This window comes from Eucalyptus grandis, chromosome 1 (genome assembly GCF_016545825.1).
Source record: "Eucalyptus grandis isolate ANBG69807.140 chromosome 1, ASM1654582v1, whole genome shotgun sequence".
NCBI classification, from domain to species: Eukaryota; Viridiplantae; Streptophyta; class Magnoliopsida; order Myrtales; family Myrtaceae; genus Eucalyptus; species Eucalyptus grandis.
Window position 1 is genome coordinate 24,170,654 of NC_052612.1, and position 16,400 is coordinate 24,187,053.

A 16,400-nucleotide genomic window follows, 5' to 3' on the forward strand; every position below is an offset into this window, starting at 1 on the left:
GGGATCTCTCCTGGAGACAGGAAGGCCTCCCAAAATTGATAAGAGTCGGGATATTAGTCGATGCGGTTCATATGGTAAGCTCAGTTGTGGGGTGAAGCCTGAAAGTTGAAAGTGAATCAACGACTGTTCGAGAGTTAAAGTTTTCGACAATTATCAAGTTCTTTCCTCCTATTTATCACTTTGTCGGTAATGAACTTGATTCCCTAACGTATGATATGACTACTGGGAGAACAGTGGTTTCAACAGGTGCATTTTCATGAGCAGGGTGAGAAGAGTGAGCTTCGTGATGAGAAGCAATGGGTGAAGACAAGAAGGAAAAGTTGGATCAGCGAGTGAAAGCCATGAATGCCCAACCATTTTTGCCTCCACCTCCGGCAATTCCCACCACCTTCGCTCATCAAGGCCAAACTCCTGGGAGCAAGTTGGTACCTTTCACTGGATGCAATGTGGCAGTTCATGCCTCTTGCTGCAGGGGATACCTCACAGGATCATGTTCTCCAGCCACCCGTTGTTTAGTTGGCTGCCGAATTGTATTGAGTTTGTCATTACTGATGCTGTTAGTTCTTCCTCAAGTCTTTCTTGGCAATTTAAGCGCTTGATGACAGTACGAACTTCAGACTGATAATGCTAGTCTTCAGTCTTCACATGTTAATTGTAACAAGTTCTGATGCCAATTCTGTCAATTGTATTAAGTGAACTTCAAGTTTCTCGTAAACCATAAACTCATCGTGCTTTGTAAACTATTCAGTTTGGCAGAAGGTCTCCAGTCCATTTTTCCAGAATGTCTTTGAAAGGAAATTCCTATCAAATCATTTATTCCGAAGTTGTTGTATTGATCTCTGATAGAGAAATTTTGTCATATAATATTCCCTCTTAGAGATGAAATATTTGTCTGGATCTTGGTCTACTCAAAGATCCTATCAATCGCACGTGTCGTTTGGTGTGTGGGATTTCACATTGATTTTAATTGGCTTATGAAAATTCTGCAACAGATGAAACTGTTATAAAATATGTGCCACGGAGACATTAGCAAAAGTAGTAAGTGAGATTTAAAAGCCATAAGAATTTACTTCGAAAATGCAACCGTCCGAGAGCAGTACTTCACCTCAGGCAATGTTCTCTTCCTTTTATTAAACTGGAAAATCGTGGGGCGTATGACCAGCCATAAAATGAAACCTTATCCGCATCATGCATGAAGCTACTGTTCTCTGCTCTGCTGCACTCCAGGCTTTGCTCTTTCTCAAGTGAGCTCAAATGGCTTCCCCTCTCTTCAAAACTCATGTACACACCAACAGACACACGAATCCTAGTCCACCAACAACAAGATTGTTGCCCCAGAAAATCTCTTCCTCATCCCTCCAACTTCCCCTGCACGAACCCATTCGCCGTATCGCTCTACTTCCTCAAACGCTTCCTCAGAGACCCTGGACCAGCAAACTCTCTGCTCAAGCCTCTCTATCTTCTCCCAACCCACCAGCCTCAAGAGAAGAAGCTATCAAGCAAGCCAGGACTTGCCTCTCCACCACCTTAGAGAAGCCTCTCAACAACCCCAAGCTCGCCGGCAAGCTCAAGAAACTGAAGCAACCCAGGTTCAGGGTCGAGATCCCGGTTGTCGACGACTCGCCCGAATCGCTGTCCCAGCTCGTTTCCGACGTGTTCCGAGACTTGCCCGTGAAAAGAAAAGGCTCCCCTGTCAAGATTCTGTTCCTGTGGCCTGACAAACAGTCTTCTGCCAAAGGCTTTAGATCGAGTTCATCAAGTCAGGTGGAGCATACAGACGTGTCGTCAGTTACGGAGGATGATGATGTCCGGATCTTCAGTTCTGGTGATGTGGTGGTCGTTTTAGCTCCAGGGTCTTCGCAGTTGAATGTGGTGAAAGAATTGGCTGAGATAGTGTACCCGAAGCCGGTTGTACTGTTTAATCCCAAATGGGCATTTGATGAAGAGGAGAATTTTGGTGAGCTCAGGGGTTTTGTGGGATCATTTGAGGTAATTTATTCCTTCATGGGCTTGGAAGTTAAGGGGATTTTGAGTAAGAGGCAAGGAGTGATCTTTAAGTGCGTTAGAGATGGGGTGGTCAGTGGGGAGAGATGGGCTGTTCTTGTCGACGAAGAAGAAGGAGGGAGTTTGAAGGTGGTCTCGAGGTTCAACTCTCGGCCATCCATTGGTGAGGTCGAAACCGTGTTGTATAATTTGATGGCCATCAATTCGCCCATTACCAAGTCTGCAAAGTTCTTGAGGGAGCTCGTATCCAATGTAACTGGGAGAAAGTAGCATTTCTTTTGTAGCAAAAAGTATTGAGTTTAATTTTTGGTTTTTACATACTATGCCTCAAACTCTTGACTGACTGTAGAATTCTGGCTGCATCTTATCAGATGACTGCTCCTAACAAGAAGTCTGGACCAATTAAAGCATGTCTGATTTCTTATTTGTTGCCTGGCTGGTTATCTGAGAATAATTTCATTCTAAAGCCTCCGAAGCAGTGAAATGTCTGCCCTACACTTTTCTGATAATGCATTGCTTATTATCTTCTTAATTTAAATGTGATGTACTCGGGTTTATGCGAGCAGGTTATACAAAGAGGGAAGATTTTCTTTGTAGTCACTGTGGACTATTCCCATGAAGACTATGCTTGGAGGGAATCTTATTTGAAGATATCTTGTAATTGAAACCCCTAAGAGAGAGAACATAGTAAATAACAATGCATAAGAGAGATTCCAAAATTTGCAAGATGATGTAGCTGTTCTTTCGTATGCACCCTCAGTTGTAGTTGCTAAATTTGTGGACTTTCCCTTCTGTTTCTCTCGACATGTACAGATGCAATAGCTCTTATGTTCCACATGGTGAGGCAGCTTCCCCGGTTGCATTCTAAGAAGCTCTAATATGGCAGCTCTTGATTAACTTATCAGAAAAATCGATGTACTTGGCCCACAGTGGCCGAAGTTTCGGAAAGGCTATGTCTAGCCAGGGTTTTGCTCTGCCATTGAAATGGATGACTCCTGCATCCTTAGGGTCTGCAAAACTTATGTTTTCCTGGTATCCAAGCCCCAACATGTGCCAAAAGGGATCGATTATGTGAACATGACCATGGAATGCTATTAGACCGGGAGGTAATGTTCCTAGCTGCCACAAGCTTAGATCGGATTTCAAGTTCTGCACCAGAAGAGAGCATAAGAACATTGAAGTCAGTACGAGTTGCAGAGATTTTGCATTATATTTTCAGGTTATTATCAGAAGAGAGCATGGGAAAATTGAAGGCACTATGAGTTGCAGAGACATCTGCATTATACTTTCACTTTGTTATACAGAAACGTCCAAGAACATCTATTATCCCCTCCTTCATTACAAACTGTCATTATCATGTATCTGATGTAGTAAGCAAGGTATTAAATGCGAACAGTGTGCCTGTCCATATTCAATTTGCTGTAGATCGGTTAAACCACACAAGCATAGCACTGATTATATTCTAGATATTGAGGTGCTTACCTGTTCAAGCCAGTGATAGTAAGTAAGACTTATATTACTCTTTCTCCAAGCCTCTAGATCGAAAATGTTCATGCCATAAGCCCATGCACATTCGTTAGGATCAAAGTGCTCCTAATGAGAGGATGGGAGAAGTTCAAATAGCTCTTTAATCGTTTTGACATCACGAACTTATCCTCCCCTTTACATGTTTGAACAGCTCCGTTGACCTTCCCATTCATATCGATATCCCAAAGAGGGGAAAGATCGGTTTGGATCACAATGTCATCGTCCAGGAAAACTACCTTATTTAGACTTGGAAATAGCTGCAAAGAACAAGTAGAATTAAGAATTATTTGCATCATACAGAAGAAATAACCAAGACTTGTGGTCTTCATACCTCAGGTAGATGTATTCTTATGTGATTCATCATGGAATTGTATTTAGGACTCAGTGCTTGAAGCTTTGCTGCAACCACATAAGGCTTCTCACTGTTATTAGCTGTAATGGCTGACGACCCTCCTCTAAACTGTGACCTAACACGCTGATCTTTCTCCATGGCTTCCAACACAGGCACTTTTCCCTTGGCAAACCAGTCAAAGTGGTGGAGTGCCTTGACCTCGATTATGGCTGGAGATAGAGGGTGCAAGGAGAACCACGCTTGCATTGGAGAATAAGTCTTCTTTTCTGTTATAATGTGGAGGACAACCCTTTCGGGATGGAGTGAATTGTGGACAAGCGATGCTGCAACCACTGAAGCAGCTAAAACATTGTCTGAAGCTAAGACAAAGTGAAAATACGAGTTGTCCACGAGAGCTGGGACAAACTCAGCTGATGGAAGCTGCAATCTGGCAGCAGCATTTGTCGAGTGTTCATTGGCAAGTTTCAAGGTAAGACAGTAAAGCTGTTTTGGTATGCTGCTAGATGCCACGTGCCGATACAGATATTCTTGGATTTTAGCTGTTCGGGTCCTTTGCTCAAGAAGAGTAACCTGAAGCGTAAAACTTTCTAATCAGCTAAAGCTCCAAAAATGCAACAGGGACATGATGTTCAGTTGACGGGGTAAATTTACACAATTGATGAAATAAGAACAACTATCAAGATTAAATATGCATCTAGGGATTACTGATCATGGGGAACAGAGATTGGGTTGGTACCATTTCTCGAAGCCGGAGAGCAAAGGCTTTGGCATCTGATCTGCTTTCCTTCATCTCAGTGACAAAGTCTTCCAATGTTTGGGAATTTCTGATTTTCCTTTAAGTTCATCTTCTGAAACGGGTTTGTCTAAGATCTGGTATATTACTTCTGGAACCTGTAAAATGGTGTGAGAGTTATATCTTGGCAGCGGCAAGAGAGTTATTATTTTCCTTCCTAAGCTTTGAACTGTAAATGTCGAACAAGATTTATTGAGCAATGAAGATGTTTGAGAAGAGATTACTGCTGGTTCAAGCCTTCGATGCAAAATTTTAGGTCCTAGTTTCTTCCCGAGGCAACCTGCCACCATAGAGGTAATCACTGAATAATCACGTAGAATATCTGAGTAAGGTATTTAACGATAAAACTTTTCAGAATTGCTCGTGTTCATGTGGTTGCAGTGATAACTTATAACCTGCTTTAGATAAAGCTGAGGATTGGATTTTTTGTCCATGTCGAGACAGATTGTATGTAAGCCTTTGGAAAACTATTGGCTTCTCTGATCTATTACCTAAATGGAATCATCTCTACTGTTGGTACTGCATAATTTGAGTATGATAATGAATTTTTTTGGGCTAATCCCTCAGGCAAATTCTATGGTATAAGTGTGTCCTGGGGACCAAGTGCATTATAGATGGTTATAGACTACATCAAACCGACTTAATGGTTGAGAGAAGTCGGCCCCAATATCAGATACCAAATGAATGGAGGATAACTATTTTAACCAGAAGATTCACATAATTAGACACTAAATAAATTTTTGTTCAACTCAGTGAAAAAGTACCGTGATGTCTTGATGCTTTTATGATATGACCTATTAAAGGATCATCACATACTCGAAGTCCTAGTTGTCAGAACTCTGTTATGATTAATTAACTTGAAAGTACTCTCATGACATCTTTGGTAAAAATGAATGAATCCCTTTGTTTCCATCTGCTTTCTAATCTGGAGGGTGTTATTTTGTCCTGATTTAATATACCTGACAACCGAAATGAGGTTCATAGAACGACCAGATCCTATACTATTCTTTGCACAACAAACTCATGAAAGATTTTCTTAATTTTGGAACATTTTGATTTTGATGTCAGCAAAACTACGTAAAACAAACATATCCGCAATAAGTTCTGCATTTTATTCTGGAAATGTTTATGTAGCTTTATCCTTTTTGGCTTCCTGAACAGAGAAAGATGCTTCTGAGAACTCATTAACATTCTTGGCCAGACCGCATTTCTTCACAGGCAGACATATAGTTCTAGCATTGATTCATTAGTTTCAAAAGGAACTTCAAACTTTAGGCTAGAAACTATGACTAAGTAGGGCTCACCTATAGAGGAGCACTTCCTTTCCCCATCGAAGCCATCCACCGCCGTCATTACAAAGATGACTCGCAGAAGAAACGTGAAGAGCAGCAGCATATAAAACAGCATGCGGTATGAGAACCGTCTCGACCCGACCTTGACATTGATGAACTCTCTCACTCCTTTGCCTGGGAGCACGGTCACGTGTCGCAAACTGGGCGAGATATGAAGCTGCATCCCTTTTATTCAGCCCAAACGAAAAAGATAAGTTACCACTATAAGCAGAAGGGACACCCAGTTTCTGCTCCCCTCCGTGTATTCTCTGAATCGTTTGGCAAGAAAGGCCAAAACGAGAATGGTGTTGGCAAAGGAGTGCCATGCAGGCAAAAAGTTCAGGGGTTTTGATGGGGGTTTGAGGTAGCTTTCAGTCACCAAAACTTGCTTAGAAGTTGGGGTAATAGAAACAGATGTTCCTAGTTCTCTGTGTTTTTGTTTATTTTACACATGGGGAGGGTGGGGTTGTTGTTGAAGGGAAAGTGACATGGGACTTGAGAAGCCAGGACTATTGATCCATCGATTTCGCGACCAATGCGGTGGATCAACTCAATCGTGGCAGAAGAGTTAGATTGACACGCCCTCTCTCAATGATAGGATCGATTTAACAACAGGAATTTGACCATCGCGACTTCTAAAAGGGAATGATTCGTTCTTATGTCTCAAGTGTCTGTCATATGTACCGTGTTCATTTACCATATAATATACACGAGCTCTACACGAGTTATGTGCTGCGATTGTGACAACACAAGGTATTATCCATGTGGGTGTTGTTTTTTATTTTATTTATTTTATTTTTTATTTTTGTTGGGGAGGGGAGGTCTGGCTTGGGGTTGAAGGAGGGAAGTTGATGGAAAAGTAAGATGAGAGAGCATTGTCTGATGTCTGGTGTTTACTTAGCTTTGCCTCCAGATGAGGACTTTTTGAAGCATACACGAACCCCTTGGACTTTGACGGAACAGGGTTTCTGATTCGACAGTGACCCCTCTCTGTCCTCTTTGCTTCCGGTTGTTGGAATGAGAATGAGAATGAGCAGGGTCGCCGCTCTTATCAAACCTAAAATAAGGAATTAATTAAAGGGAAAGGTCCCATTCCTCCCGCTAGCTTCTTTTGCTGGGCAAAGGAAATGGTCTAACAAACTCAATTCCTTTTTAAAAAAGAATGACACGTTTTCCTTCCTACTTGTTAGGTGGGGGGACTTCGACTTCCGCAAGTTTTATTATAGGTCGAATATTTAACCTTTTCTTATGTCATATCAAGTTGCCATTTACATAAGTCTTTCACGTTGTCGGAGCTAATGTTCTTGACGGAGTCATGGCCAAATGATTTTTTTTTTTTTTTTGCTCAAGAACATTGGAGTGGAAAGAACGAAATATAGAATGTCCCTATCCTTTGGGAAAAAAAGAAGAATTTATGATATAATATGATTTACGGATCAATGCGTGTCTTTTTCTTTTTAATTTCCCTCAGTTATATTCTTTCCTATGCTAATAGTTTAGTGGAACTTCTTTCTTCTGTATAATTCCTACTTTCCTGCTCAAAGGATAAGTAAACGGTCATTTGCCTTTTCCCTTGTCTCTTTTGCGAGGCTATGTTGAGCTAGAAGTCATCGTTTTCAGTATCTGCAGATGGTCAATTCGGCATGTGGGTTGTCAGATTGGCCAAGGCCCAATACAAACATCAGCAAATTGGGGCCCCGGTTCATGAAGACTGGAGATGATAATCAGTCCCTGCCGAATGTGTACGGTTATAAAGTGCGTTTATTTTGCGAAAAATGAATGATTTAAAATCTTTTTCTTAAAAATAATCCCTCATATCACTTAAAAAATGTATAAACGAAATTTTTTTCATTGTCAACGAACATGTTTAAACATCAATTATTGTCGGTTTCCATTGTCTAATTACTTCAAACAACATAAGCAATTATTTTAATGCAAATACCTTTTAAATTATTCATTTTTCACGAAACAAATGAAGATATAATATGACAAGGGTAAGACCTTGTGAGACATCAAATGCTCCTATGATCTGGTAGCATCAAGACAAGTTTATTGCAATCTACTCAAAGGCACAAGTGGATTATGGAAGATCCAGGAAGGTAGTCCCAGAAGTATTAGTTTCACTAAGGCTAGACTCATGACTAAGCTTCATGGAATGCAATTTCAATATTGAATCTCAATAGACTCGACTAAAACCCTTCTAGCGTTTATTGCATATTTGGCACATTCACTTGTCTTTGGCCATTTTGTGGCTTGTGCATGCTCATGTGTGCAATTATGTTTCGGATGCTTTGCCATAGTCGCCGGAGAAAACTTCACTTCCTGATAATGTTAGAAAGAAGTCTCTTCTCTGTGGTTATGCCTAAGTTTCAGCCATACTTCGATTTTCTTTTCATTGGTGGAATGGAAATCGTCACTAATCGCCTTTACCCCGCAATTTTATTGTGTTAAAGAGGGGATATCTCATTATCCGCAAAATCAGCCCAACCCAGCATAACCCCATTTATTCTTCTTCAAAAGGCGGGTTTTCCCGACGGGAATCAAGTCAACTTGACTAAAGAAGGTAAGGCGCTGCTACCGCTCACCGAAGCAGAGTCAGAGCTAACAATGCGTCAATCATTTGCGCGTGACAATACTTATATTTAAAGGTTTTGATTTTGAAGATGAAGAAGGCCTCGAAAGATCATTGTTTTGATTAGTAGAATAGACTCTTATTCGAGGGTTTTTACATCTTTTTGGCATTAGCCAATAGTCAAATGGCCGAGAGGCTGAGAAGTCAGCCACTCGAGTTTTGTCCTCGAATGGGAAAAGCTCAGGTTCTCGAGAGATTTCAACTTCTTAGTTGAGAAATGTGAATGAAGAGCAAAATAATATTCTATTCATTGACTAATGAATAGTATCGCGTACCTATCTATATGGTTTACATAATGACTATATAAGGTAACATATAAGAATAAATCAAGGAGAATACAAAATCACAGAATAACTTAAATTTATTTCTAATATCCCCCTCAAACTTAAGTGATTTGAAAGAAGTCAATTTGAGTTTGAAAAATAATTGTAGAAAATACCTGGGTGAATGCCTTTTGGTGAAAACTGTTAGGGAAATCTCTTATGATGTTTTGAAGATGACAAAATAAATCAAAAGCTACTAGCATGTTTAATGGTTGAGTAATAGACTATGCAGATGATAAAACATATAAAGGATATTGTTGAAGTCTATACTTGAAAAAACCAGAAGACAGACTCTATGTTGAAGCTAAATTTATTCAGATTATGTTCAGACCTTAAGGCTAAATATGTTCAGAAACAGAATATGTTTAGACTTATGTATAGATTGTAAAGTCTATATTAGACGGAAGATACTTAGACTCTACTTCAAACGGAAGACACTCAGACTTTACTTTCAACAGAACACTCTCAGACTTTACATCCAGAATGAGATACAAGTCCAGAACGTGATAATGTTTAGAATGAGACAACTTGACAGAACGCAACACAATCCTCAACATATAATGGCTAGTGATCTGGTTTAGATTCTACATCAAGATAGATTTGATTGACTCAATCTAATTTATTGACAATTGAATCTTGAAGACAATAACTTTCTATATGAAGAAGCTCTACTTATGGAAACCAAGATCCTGTTTGTATGGTCGATCATAATCAATTTTGGATCATACTTTTGTTACTCAACAGCTACTAAATCTTTTAGATATAGATCTGTCCAATGGATAGATTGGAAGATGATCCTCTAGATACTGTCCAACGGCTAGTTTGGAAGTGAAGGAGTATTTAAGGAAATCAAGGACTGATGAACAAGTAAGAGACGGAGCATAGAATTTACAATTCCAAAGTTCGAGCGACCTTCGATCATACACTTGTCTTTGGTGAGCTTAAACGTTTGTGATCGTGAGAGAAATACCAAAAGAGTGACTTAGTGAGATAATGTGATCTACCACTAAGTGTTTGCACTCAAAGTTGTAATCCCTTATTGGTTGCATAGTGAAATCCAGCCAAAAGGCTGTTAACGTGGGAGAGTGGATGTAGGTTTGATCTAAGTTGAATCACTATAAATTTTGTGTGCAACATTCTCTTTCCTTAACTCTTCTTATTTAAGTTTGTTGTATACTTATAGGTTATTTCAGAAGTCCGTTTCATCACATAACAGATTCTGAACATTTATCAGAAGTCTGGTGGCTCATTTATCAGACTCTAATCCTTATTCAGACTTTGCTCAAAATTAATTTTATTCCGCATCTATTTGTCAAGATTTCTTTCAAGCACCTATTCACTCCCCTTTAGGTGTTTGTATTAGCACTTTCAAAAACATCAACAGTTTGTTCAACGGATGAAACAGAGACAAGTCGAATGATGTCACAAAGAACGTGATATTAGATGAAATGACAGTTTATGTCAATATGCTTGGTATGTTCATGAAAAACATCATTATGTGCAATTTGTATAGCACTTCGATTGTCACAATGAATGATTGTTCCAATATGATAATGCACTCCCATATCTTTTAGTATCCACCGTAACCATAAAAACTCTAATGTCGTATTAGCAAGAGCTTAATATTCTGCTTTCGTACTAGAGCCAGCAATAGTGGTCTGTTTCTTGCCATGCCATGAGATAAGTGAGTCGCCGAAAAAGATGTAGTAGCTTGTAGTGGAGCGACAATCGTGAGGGTCATCAGACCAATCAACATCATAATAAGTTGTCAACTCCAAGGTAAAATGAGTAGAAAAATGAAGACCATGAAACAATGTACCGTTGGCGTAGCGAAGAAATTGAAGAACTATAGCAAAATAAGTCGTACAAGCACGTCATGTACTAACTAATAATGTGAACAGCATAAAAGATGTCGGAATATGTAACTTCGAGATATATAGGACTACCAAACAACTACCAATAAAGTGTAGGATTTGGAAGGAGAGTTTTATCATTTTCATTAAATTTTGCATTCAACTCAATGGGAGCAGAAGGAATCTTGTCATCAATGAGCCCACCCTGAGAAATAAGATTAGTGGTATATTTTGCTTGTGAGAGATAATAACCAGAAGCATCATACGCAACCTCCAAGCCTATAAAATAGCATAATCACCTAAGATTTTTCATTTCAAACTAATTACTAAGATGCTGTTAGAGTTTGGTAATGCTGTATTGATCATCTCTAGTAATAATCATATCATCCACATATAAGAGCAGCATAATGTATCCACGATGCGTGTGTCGAACAAATAAAGCATGGTCATAAGGATTGGATTTATAGCCCAAAGATTCCATCGTTGAACTAAACTGGGAGAATTACCAAAAAAGTTATAAATCTTTTGTAATTCTATCAATTCAGTCATAAACTTATTTTTTTGGTCAATTGAGTTTTAAACTTTTTATAATCATATCCATTTAGTCATTTCGACCAAAATTGGCATTTTGGCGCCGACGTGGTCGCTAGAAACAATTTTTTAATAATATTTAATTTTTCGAATTATTTTATTAAATTTTTCATATTTTTTTACCTCTCTCTCTCTCTCTCTCTCTCTCTCTCTCTCTCTCTCCTTTGGCTTTGGCGATTGGCTAGCCCTCGCCAATTGCCGGATTGAGGCAGTCGGGCGAGCTTTGAGAGTGCTAGTATGAACACCTAGAGGGGGTGAATAGGTGTTTAAGATAAATCTTGGCAAATATATGCGGAATAAAATAAACTTCAAACAAAGAAGTTAGAGAAGAGAATAAGAACACAAGATTTATAGTGGTTCGGCTTAATCCAAGCCTACGTCCACTCTCCCACGCTAACAGCCTTCTTGGCTAGATTCCACTATGCAATCAACAAGAGATTACAACCGAGTGCAAACACTTAGTAGATCACACTATCTCACTAAGTCACTCTTTTGGTATTTCTCTCACGATTACAAACGTTTAAGCTCTCAAGAGACAAGTATATGATCGAAGGTCGCTCAGACTTTGGAATTATAAATTCTATCGCTTTATCTCTTACTTGCTCATCGGTCCTTCATCCCCTTAAATACTCCTCCACTTCCAAACTACCCGTTGGACAGTATCTTGAGGATCGTCTTCCAATATACCCATTGGACAGCTCTGTATCTAGAAGATTTGGTAGTCGTTGAGTGATAAAGGTAAAATCCCAAATTGATTTCGATCGCCCATACAAACGAAATCTTGGTTTCCATAAGTAAAATTTCTTTGTATAGAAAGTTCTTATCTTCAATATTCAATTGTCAATCAATTAGATTGAATCAATCAAATCAATCTTGATGTGGAATCCAAACCAGATCACTAGCCGTTATATGATTGGGCTTGAGTTACGTTCTGACGAATCTGGATGTAAAGTCTGAGAGCAATAGACTTTACAATCTGAGTCTGAATGCGATAGATTTTGCAATCTGAGTCTAAATATATTCTGCTTCTGAACAGATTTAGTTTTAAGGTCTGTATCAAGTTCAGCTTCAGCATAGAGTCTGTCTTCTGGTTCATCATTCACGTTCAGTCTGGAATTTATCAAAGTGAGCAGACTTCTGATGTAGAACATACTTTGACACTAAAGTCTGGCAGTCTTCAGACTTTGATAATATCATTTACATGTTCTATCATCTGCATGGTCTATTACTTAACCATTAAACATGTTAGTAGTCTTTGATTTATTTTGTCATCTTCAAAACATCATAAGGGATTTCCCTAACAAGCTTGCCTCACCGTCGTTGGGTGAGGGCGAGCTCACCCAGCCACTAGTGGGGCGAGCCTTCGTCGGATCTAGCGAGGGCTTGCTCACTGTCGTTGGGCGAGGGAGAGGTGAGCTCGCGGCCGGTCGTCGAAGCCAAAGGAAGAAGGAGGAAAGAGGGGGAGGAGGAAGGAGGAGGGAGGAAATAAAAAATAAAAAAGAGAGAGAGAAAAGAAAAGAACCCACCCCGCAGTGGGCGCGCTTGTTTGCGCCTTGCCCCCTCATCTGGGAGGGGAGGGGTTCGAAACTTCGCACCCCCATTACGTGACTAAAGTGGAGTGCAGTGGGAGGTGGGCCCTCGCGCTAGTGCTCCTCTTGGTTTATGCCACCGGTCGCCGCCTGTATGGTGATTCCAAGGTCAACAAAAAAAAGAAAAATTAATAAAATAATTCAAAAAAAAAATTATTAAATTTTTTTTGCTGGTGCCGACGTGATCACATTAGTCTTTGGCTAGCCAATTTTGGTCGAAATAATTGAATTAGCACAACCGTAAAAGATTTAGGACTTAATTGATAAAAAAAAAGAGTTTAGGACTGAAGTGGCACAATTCCAAAAGGTTTAAGACTTTTTTGGTGATTTCCTTAAACTAAACTTGGAGTACCATATACAGGGAGCTTGCTTCAGTCCATACAATACTTAACATAATCAACACAATTTATTAGATGAATGAGTATAGTGTGCCATATAAACTTCTTTCACAAGATTGCCATTAAGAAAAACATTTTTGACATAATATGTGAATGACTAGCAAAATAATATTTTGTTCATTGACTAATGAATAGTACATGTGCCTATTTATAGGCTTTACACAGTGACTATCTAAAATAACAAATAAGAAAAAATCAAGCATAATATATAGAATTATAGAATCATAGGATATCCTAAATATATCTCTAATATTCTTTAAGATAATCTTGCTTAAACCAAATGAAACACTGTTAGAAGAGAGATGGCTAGCCCAAAAGAACAAAAGCACTTATGTCCAAAGTTTTAATGCTGAGACAAGCGGATCGAACAATAAAATAGGCCGGACAAACTCTCAATTTCAGGGGCTCATACTATCAACTCATTTCATACCCGCAAACCTGTAATTTATCGGGGGATGGCACATCTATACAAGCAAATTGAGAAGATGCATGTACTTTTTTGTTTGCACATGTGCGCGACATTGAGTCCTTCGGTAAGATCACTACAAACTTCTACGTGTTATCGTGGATAATGCAAACCCCACTGCATTTAGTATAACTTGGTTCGTTGCCTCCTGCCAAACTTGCTTCAGTTTTCACCTTTGTATAATCCGAAACAGTCGAATTTTAAACACGCCTGATTTCATCAATTTTTTTGCGAAGGCTTCAACCAAAGTACGATTAAAGTTTCTTCAAATGTTGGGCATCGAGTGAGATTGAAATGTATTAAGTTTGACATGCAAAAATTAAAACTTTCTTTCGAGGGAAAAAGACACACTCTCTAAGTAAAGCACGCATTATGAGATACAGACAACTTGTATAATTCATATCGGTCATATCCTTAATTTTGTGAGGTTTAGAATTTTAAAACCATCCATTTACCTATGGTTGTGTTTGTTTAAGTTAAAAAAATAATTAACAAATTTTGGGGCTCAAGTTGAGGTCAAAGTTCATTTTAAAGCAAGAACATCCAATTCTTAAAAAGGTTGGCTATAATTTGGGTTAAATACTTCATTTTGTGAGTTGTAGAGCTTTCAAATCACCATATAATTGTGTTCATTTCGGTATAAAGAGATTCGAGTTTTTATCTACTATCATAAATGTTATAAATTTTCTATAATATGTGCTTACATTAATTAATTAATTCTCAATTTTAAATAATTGGATTAATGGATATTTTAATATTTGTTAAACCCGTGATCTTATTAAATTGGATTTTGGCATATATTAGTAACGGACTTAGTTGAGCAGCAAATTATAGGCAATTATGTTTAACTGAAGCCCGTAATGAGAATGACCTAGTCGATTTTTATTAATTAATAAGTTAAATTATGTGAATAATTTTCTACATGTGGTATCGAGCTTATTATATATGATTGTAGAACCCACTTTTTTTTTTTTTGGAAAAATTCGAAATTTTCCTCTTTGAGCCGAATATGGGCATTATTTTTTTCGTGTGGATTTTTTGCTCGATTGATTCTAAAACCATATGGATTTTGTTCTATATGTCGAGATCTTTCCAAACATATATAATTTGCATAATTTCGTTGAGAGAGAATTTTAAATTTGAAATTCTAGGGTTTATATATAAAAAAATTCTAAAATTTTCAAATTACTTGCAATTGATTGATGTTTGTTATAAATCGTTGCATGTGTATTGTTATATATATTTTTTAGCGTATCAAAGTAAGTTTTTAGGGCTTAAATTTAAGGAAACCGAGTTTCGGCCATGGGGCTTAGATCCGAAACTTTGAAGCTTGTATGTGGACGATTTACTCATTTTGTTCTTCGTTTAATTAAATCTAGTTAATTATATTCATGTTATATGCAAGACCCATGGATAAATTTCATAAAAAATTAATGTTTCTATGCTATTTTGGAGTTTCGGGTCGAAACCAGGTCGTGTGACCCGGTTTGCAGCTTTTTCGTGACCCGGCTGGAGGTTGAAGAAGACCTCCAGCCGGGCGGGCCAATGGATGGGCTTTTTTTTTTAATGTTTTAGGTTCTGGGCGTAGCCCAGAACGTTTATGTTTTTAATGGGCTTTGGGCTCACGCCCATGAGCCTAATGAAGAGAGGTTCTGGGCGTGAGCCCAGAGCCAAAATAAAGGGCCTAGCCCATTTTTGTTACATTTTTTATCCGTGGGTCAATTTAATTCGTGGCCCACCAGTTCCAAGCGGCCCGCATGGGCTCCTGCGGGTCTACAAGCCGGGCGTGGGTCAGGGCCCGCGAGTAGGGTCCGAAATAATAAAATAATATTTTTTTTAAATAAAAAATGTGGGAAAAATTGTTGTTTGAAAAAGTGCAATATGATCATTAGAAGCACATGTTGTATAGTGTTTCATATTGTTTGATGAATTTTGGGCATAAATTTTTGGAGTTCCCTATTGATAAAGATTAATATATACGAGTTACTCGCCCAAAGGGGGTTATTGTTTATATTAATTTGGAAAATAGCATGAAGTTTAATTCCCATATTTGAAAGATGGGATGTATAATTGAAAAATATTTATCTGCCTAAAGGGGATAACTATTTTGAAATTTATATGTAATTCCCCTCTATGTTGATATTATGGAGATGTATGATTTAAAGGATTTATTTGCCCAAAGGGGATGGGTCATTGACAATTATATGTAATTCTCCTTATTGTTGTTTTACAAACTTCATGCTATGGAAAATAATGATGCATTGTACGCTTTGCCCAAAAAGAGTAATTTTATTGAATTGCTTATTGCCCATAATTAATCTAATTGCATTATGTCGACAAAAAAATATTTTCGTTGTAAATAACAACAATGTCATGATTGAAATGTTAATTGGATAAAATATTATATTGTTAAGGATTTGGTCAAAAAGGGAGACATTGTGATTCAGAATATCAAAAGCGAGTCCATATCCGATCCTCTAACAAAAGGCTTACCATTCATTTTGTTTAAAGAGCATGTAAATAATATGGGTGTTTTAGATT

At 38.3% G+C, this 16,400-nt stretch overlaps 2 protein-coding genes across 2 annotated transcripts; one reads left to right on the forward strand and one right to left on the reverse strand.

Moving 5' to 3' along the window:
- Positions 1-1,141: 1,141 nt before the first annotated feature.
- On the forward strand, positions 1,142-2,319 carry LOC120292981. Its single transcript, XM_039311657.1, has one exon. It carries the CDS (start codon positions 1,255-1,257, stop codon positions 2,272-2,274), a length of 1,020 nt encoding a protein of 339 aa, XP_039167591.1. The 5' UTR covers positions 1,142-1,254; the 3' UTR covers positions 2,275-2,319.
- A 270-nt stretch (positions 2,320-2,589) lies between these two features.
- LOC104448351 (probable galacturonosyltransferase 12) lies at positions 2,590-6,342 on the reverse strand. The gene is given in 8 exon segments (XM_010062136.2): positions 2,590-3,153; positions 3,487-3,599; positions 3,602-3,788; positions 3,863-4,453; positions 4,620-4,699; positions 4,702-4,774; positions 4,901-4,956; positions 5,981-6,342. Coding segments are annotated over 8 exon segments (1,596 nt in total). The 5' UTR covers positions 6,192-6,342; the 3' UTR covers positions 2,590-2,868.
- Between the last annotated feature and the right edge of the window lie 10,058 nt (positions 6,343-16,400).

Coding starts and splice junctions, on each gene's coding strand:
- LOC120292981 (XM_039311657.1), top strand. CDS start 1,255: ATGGCTTCCCCTCTCTTCAAAACTCATGTACACACCAACAGACACACG.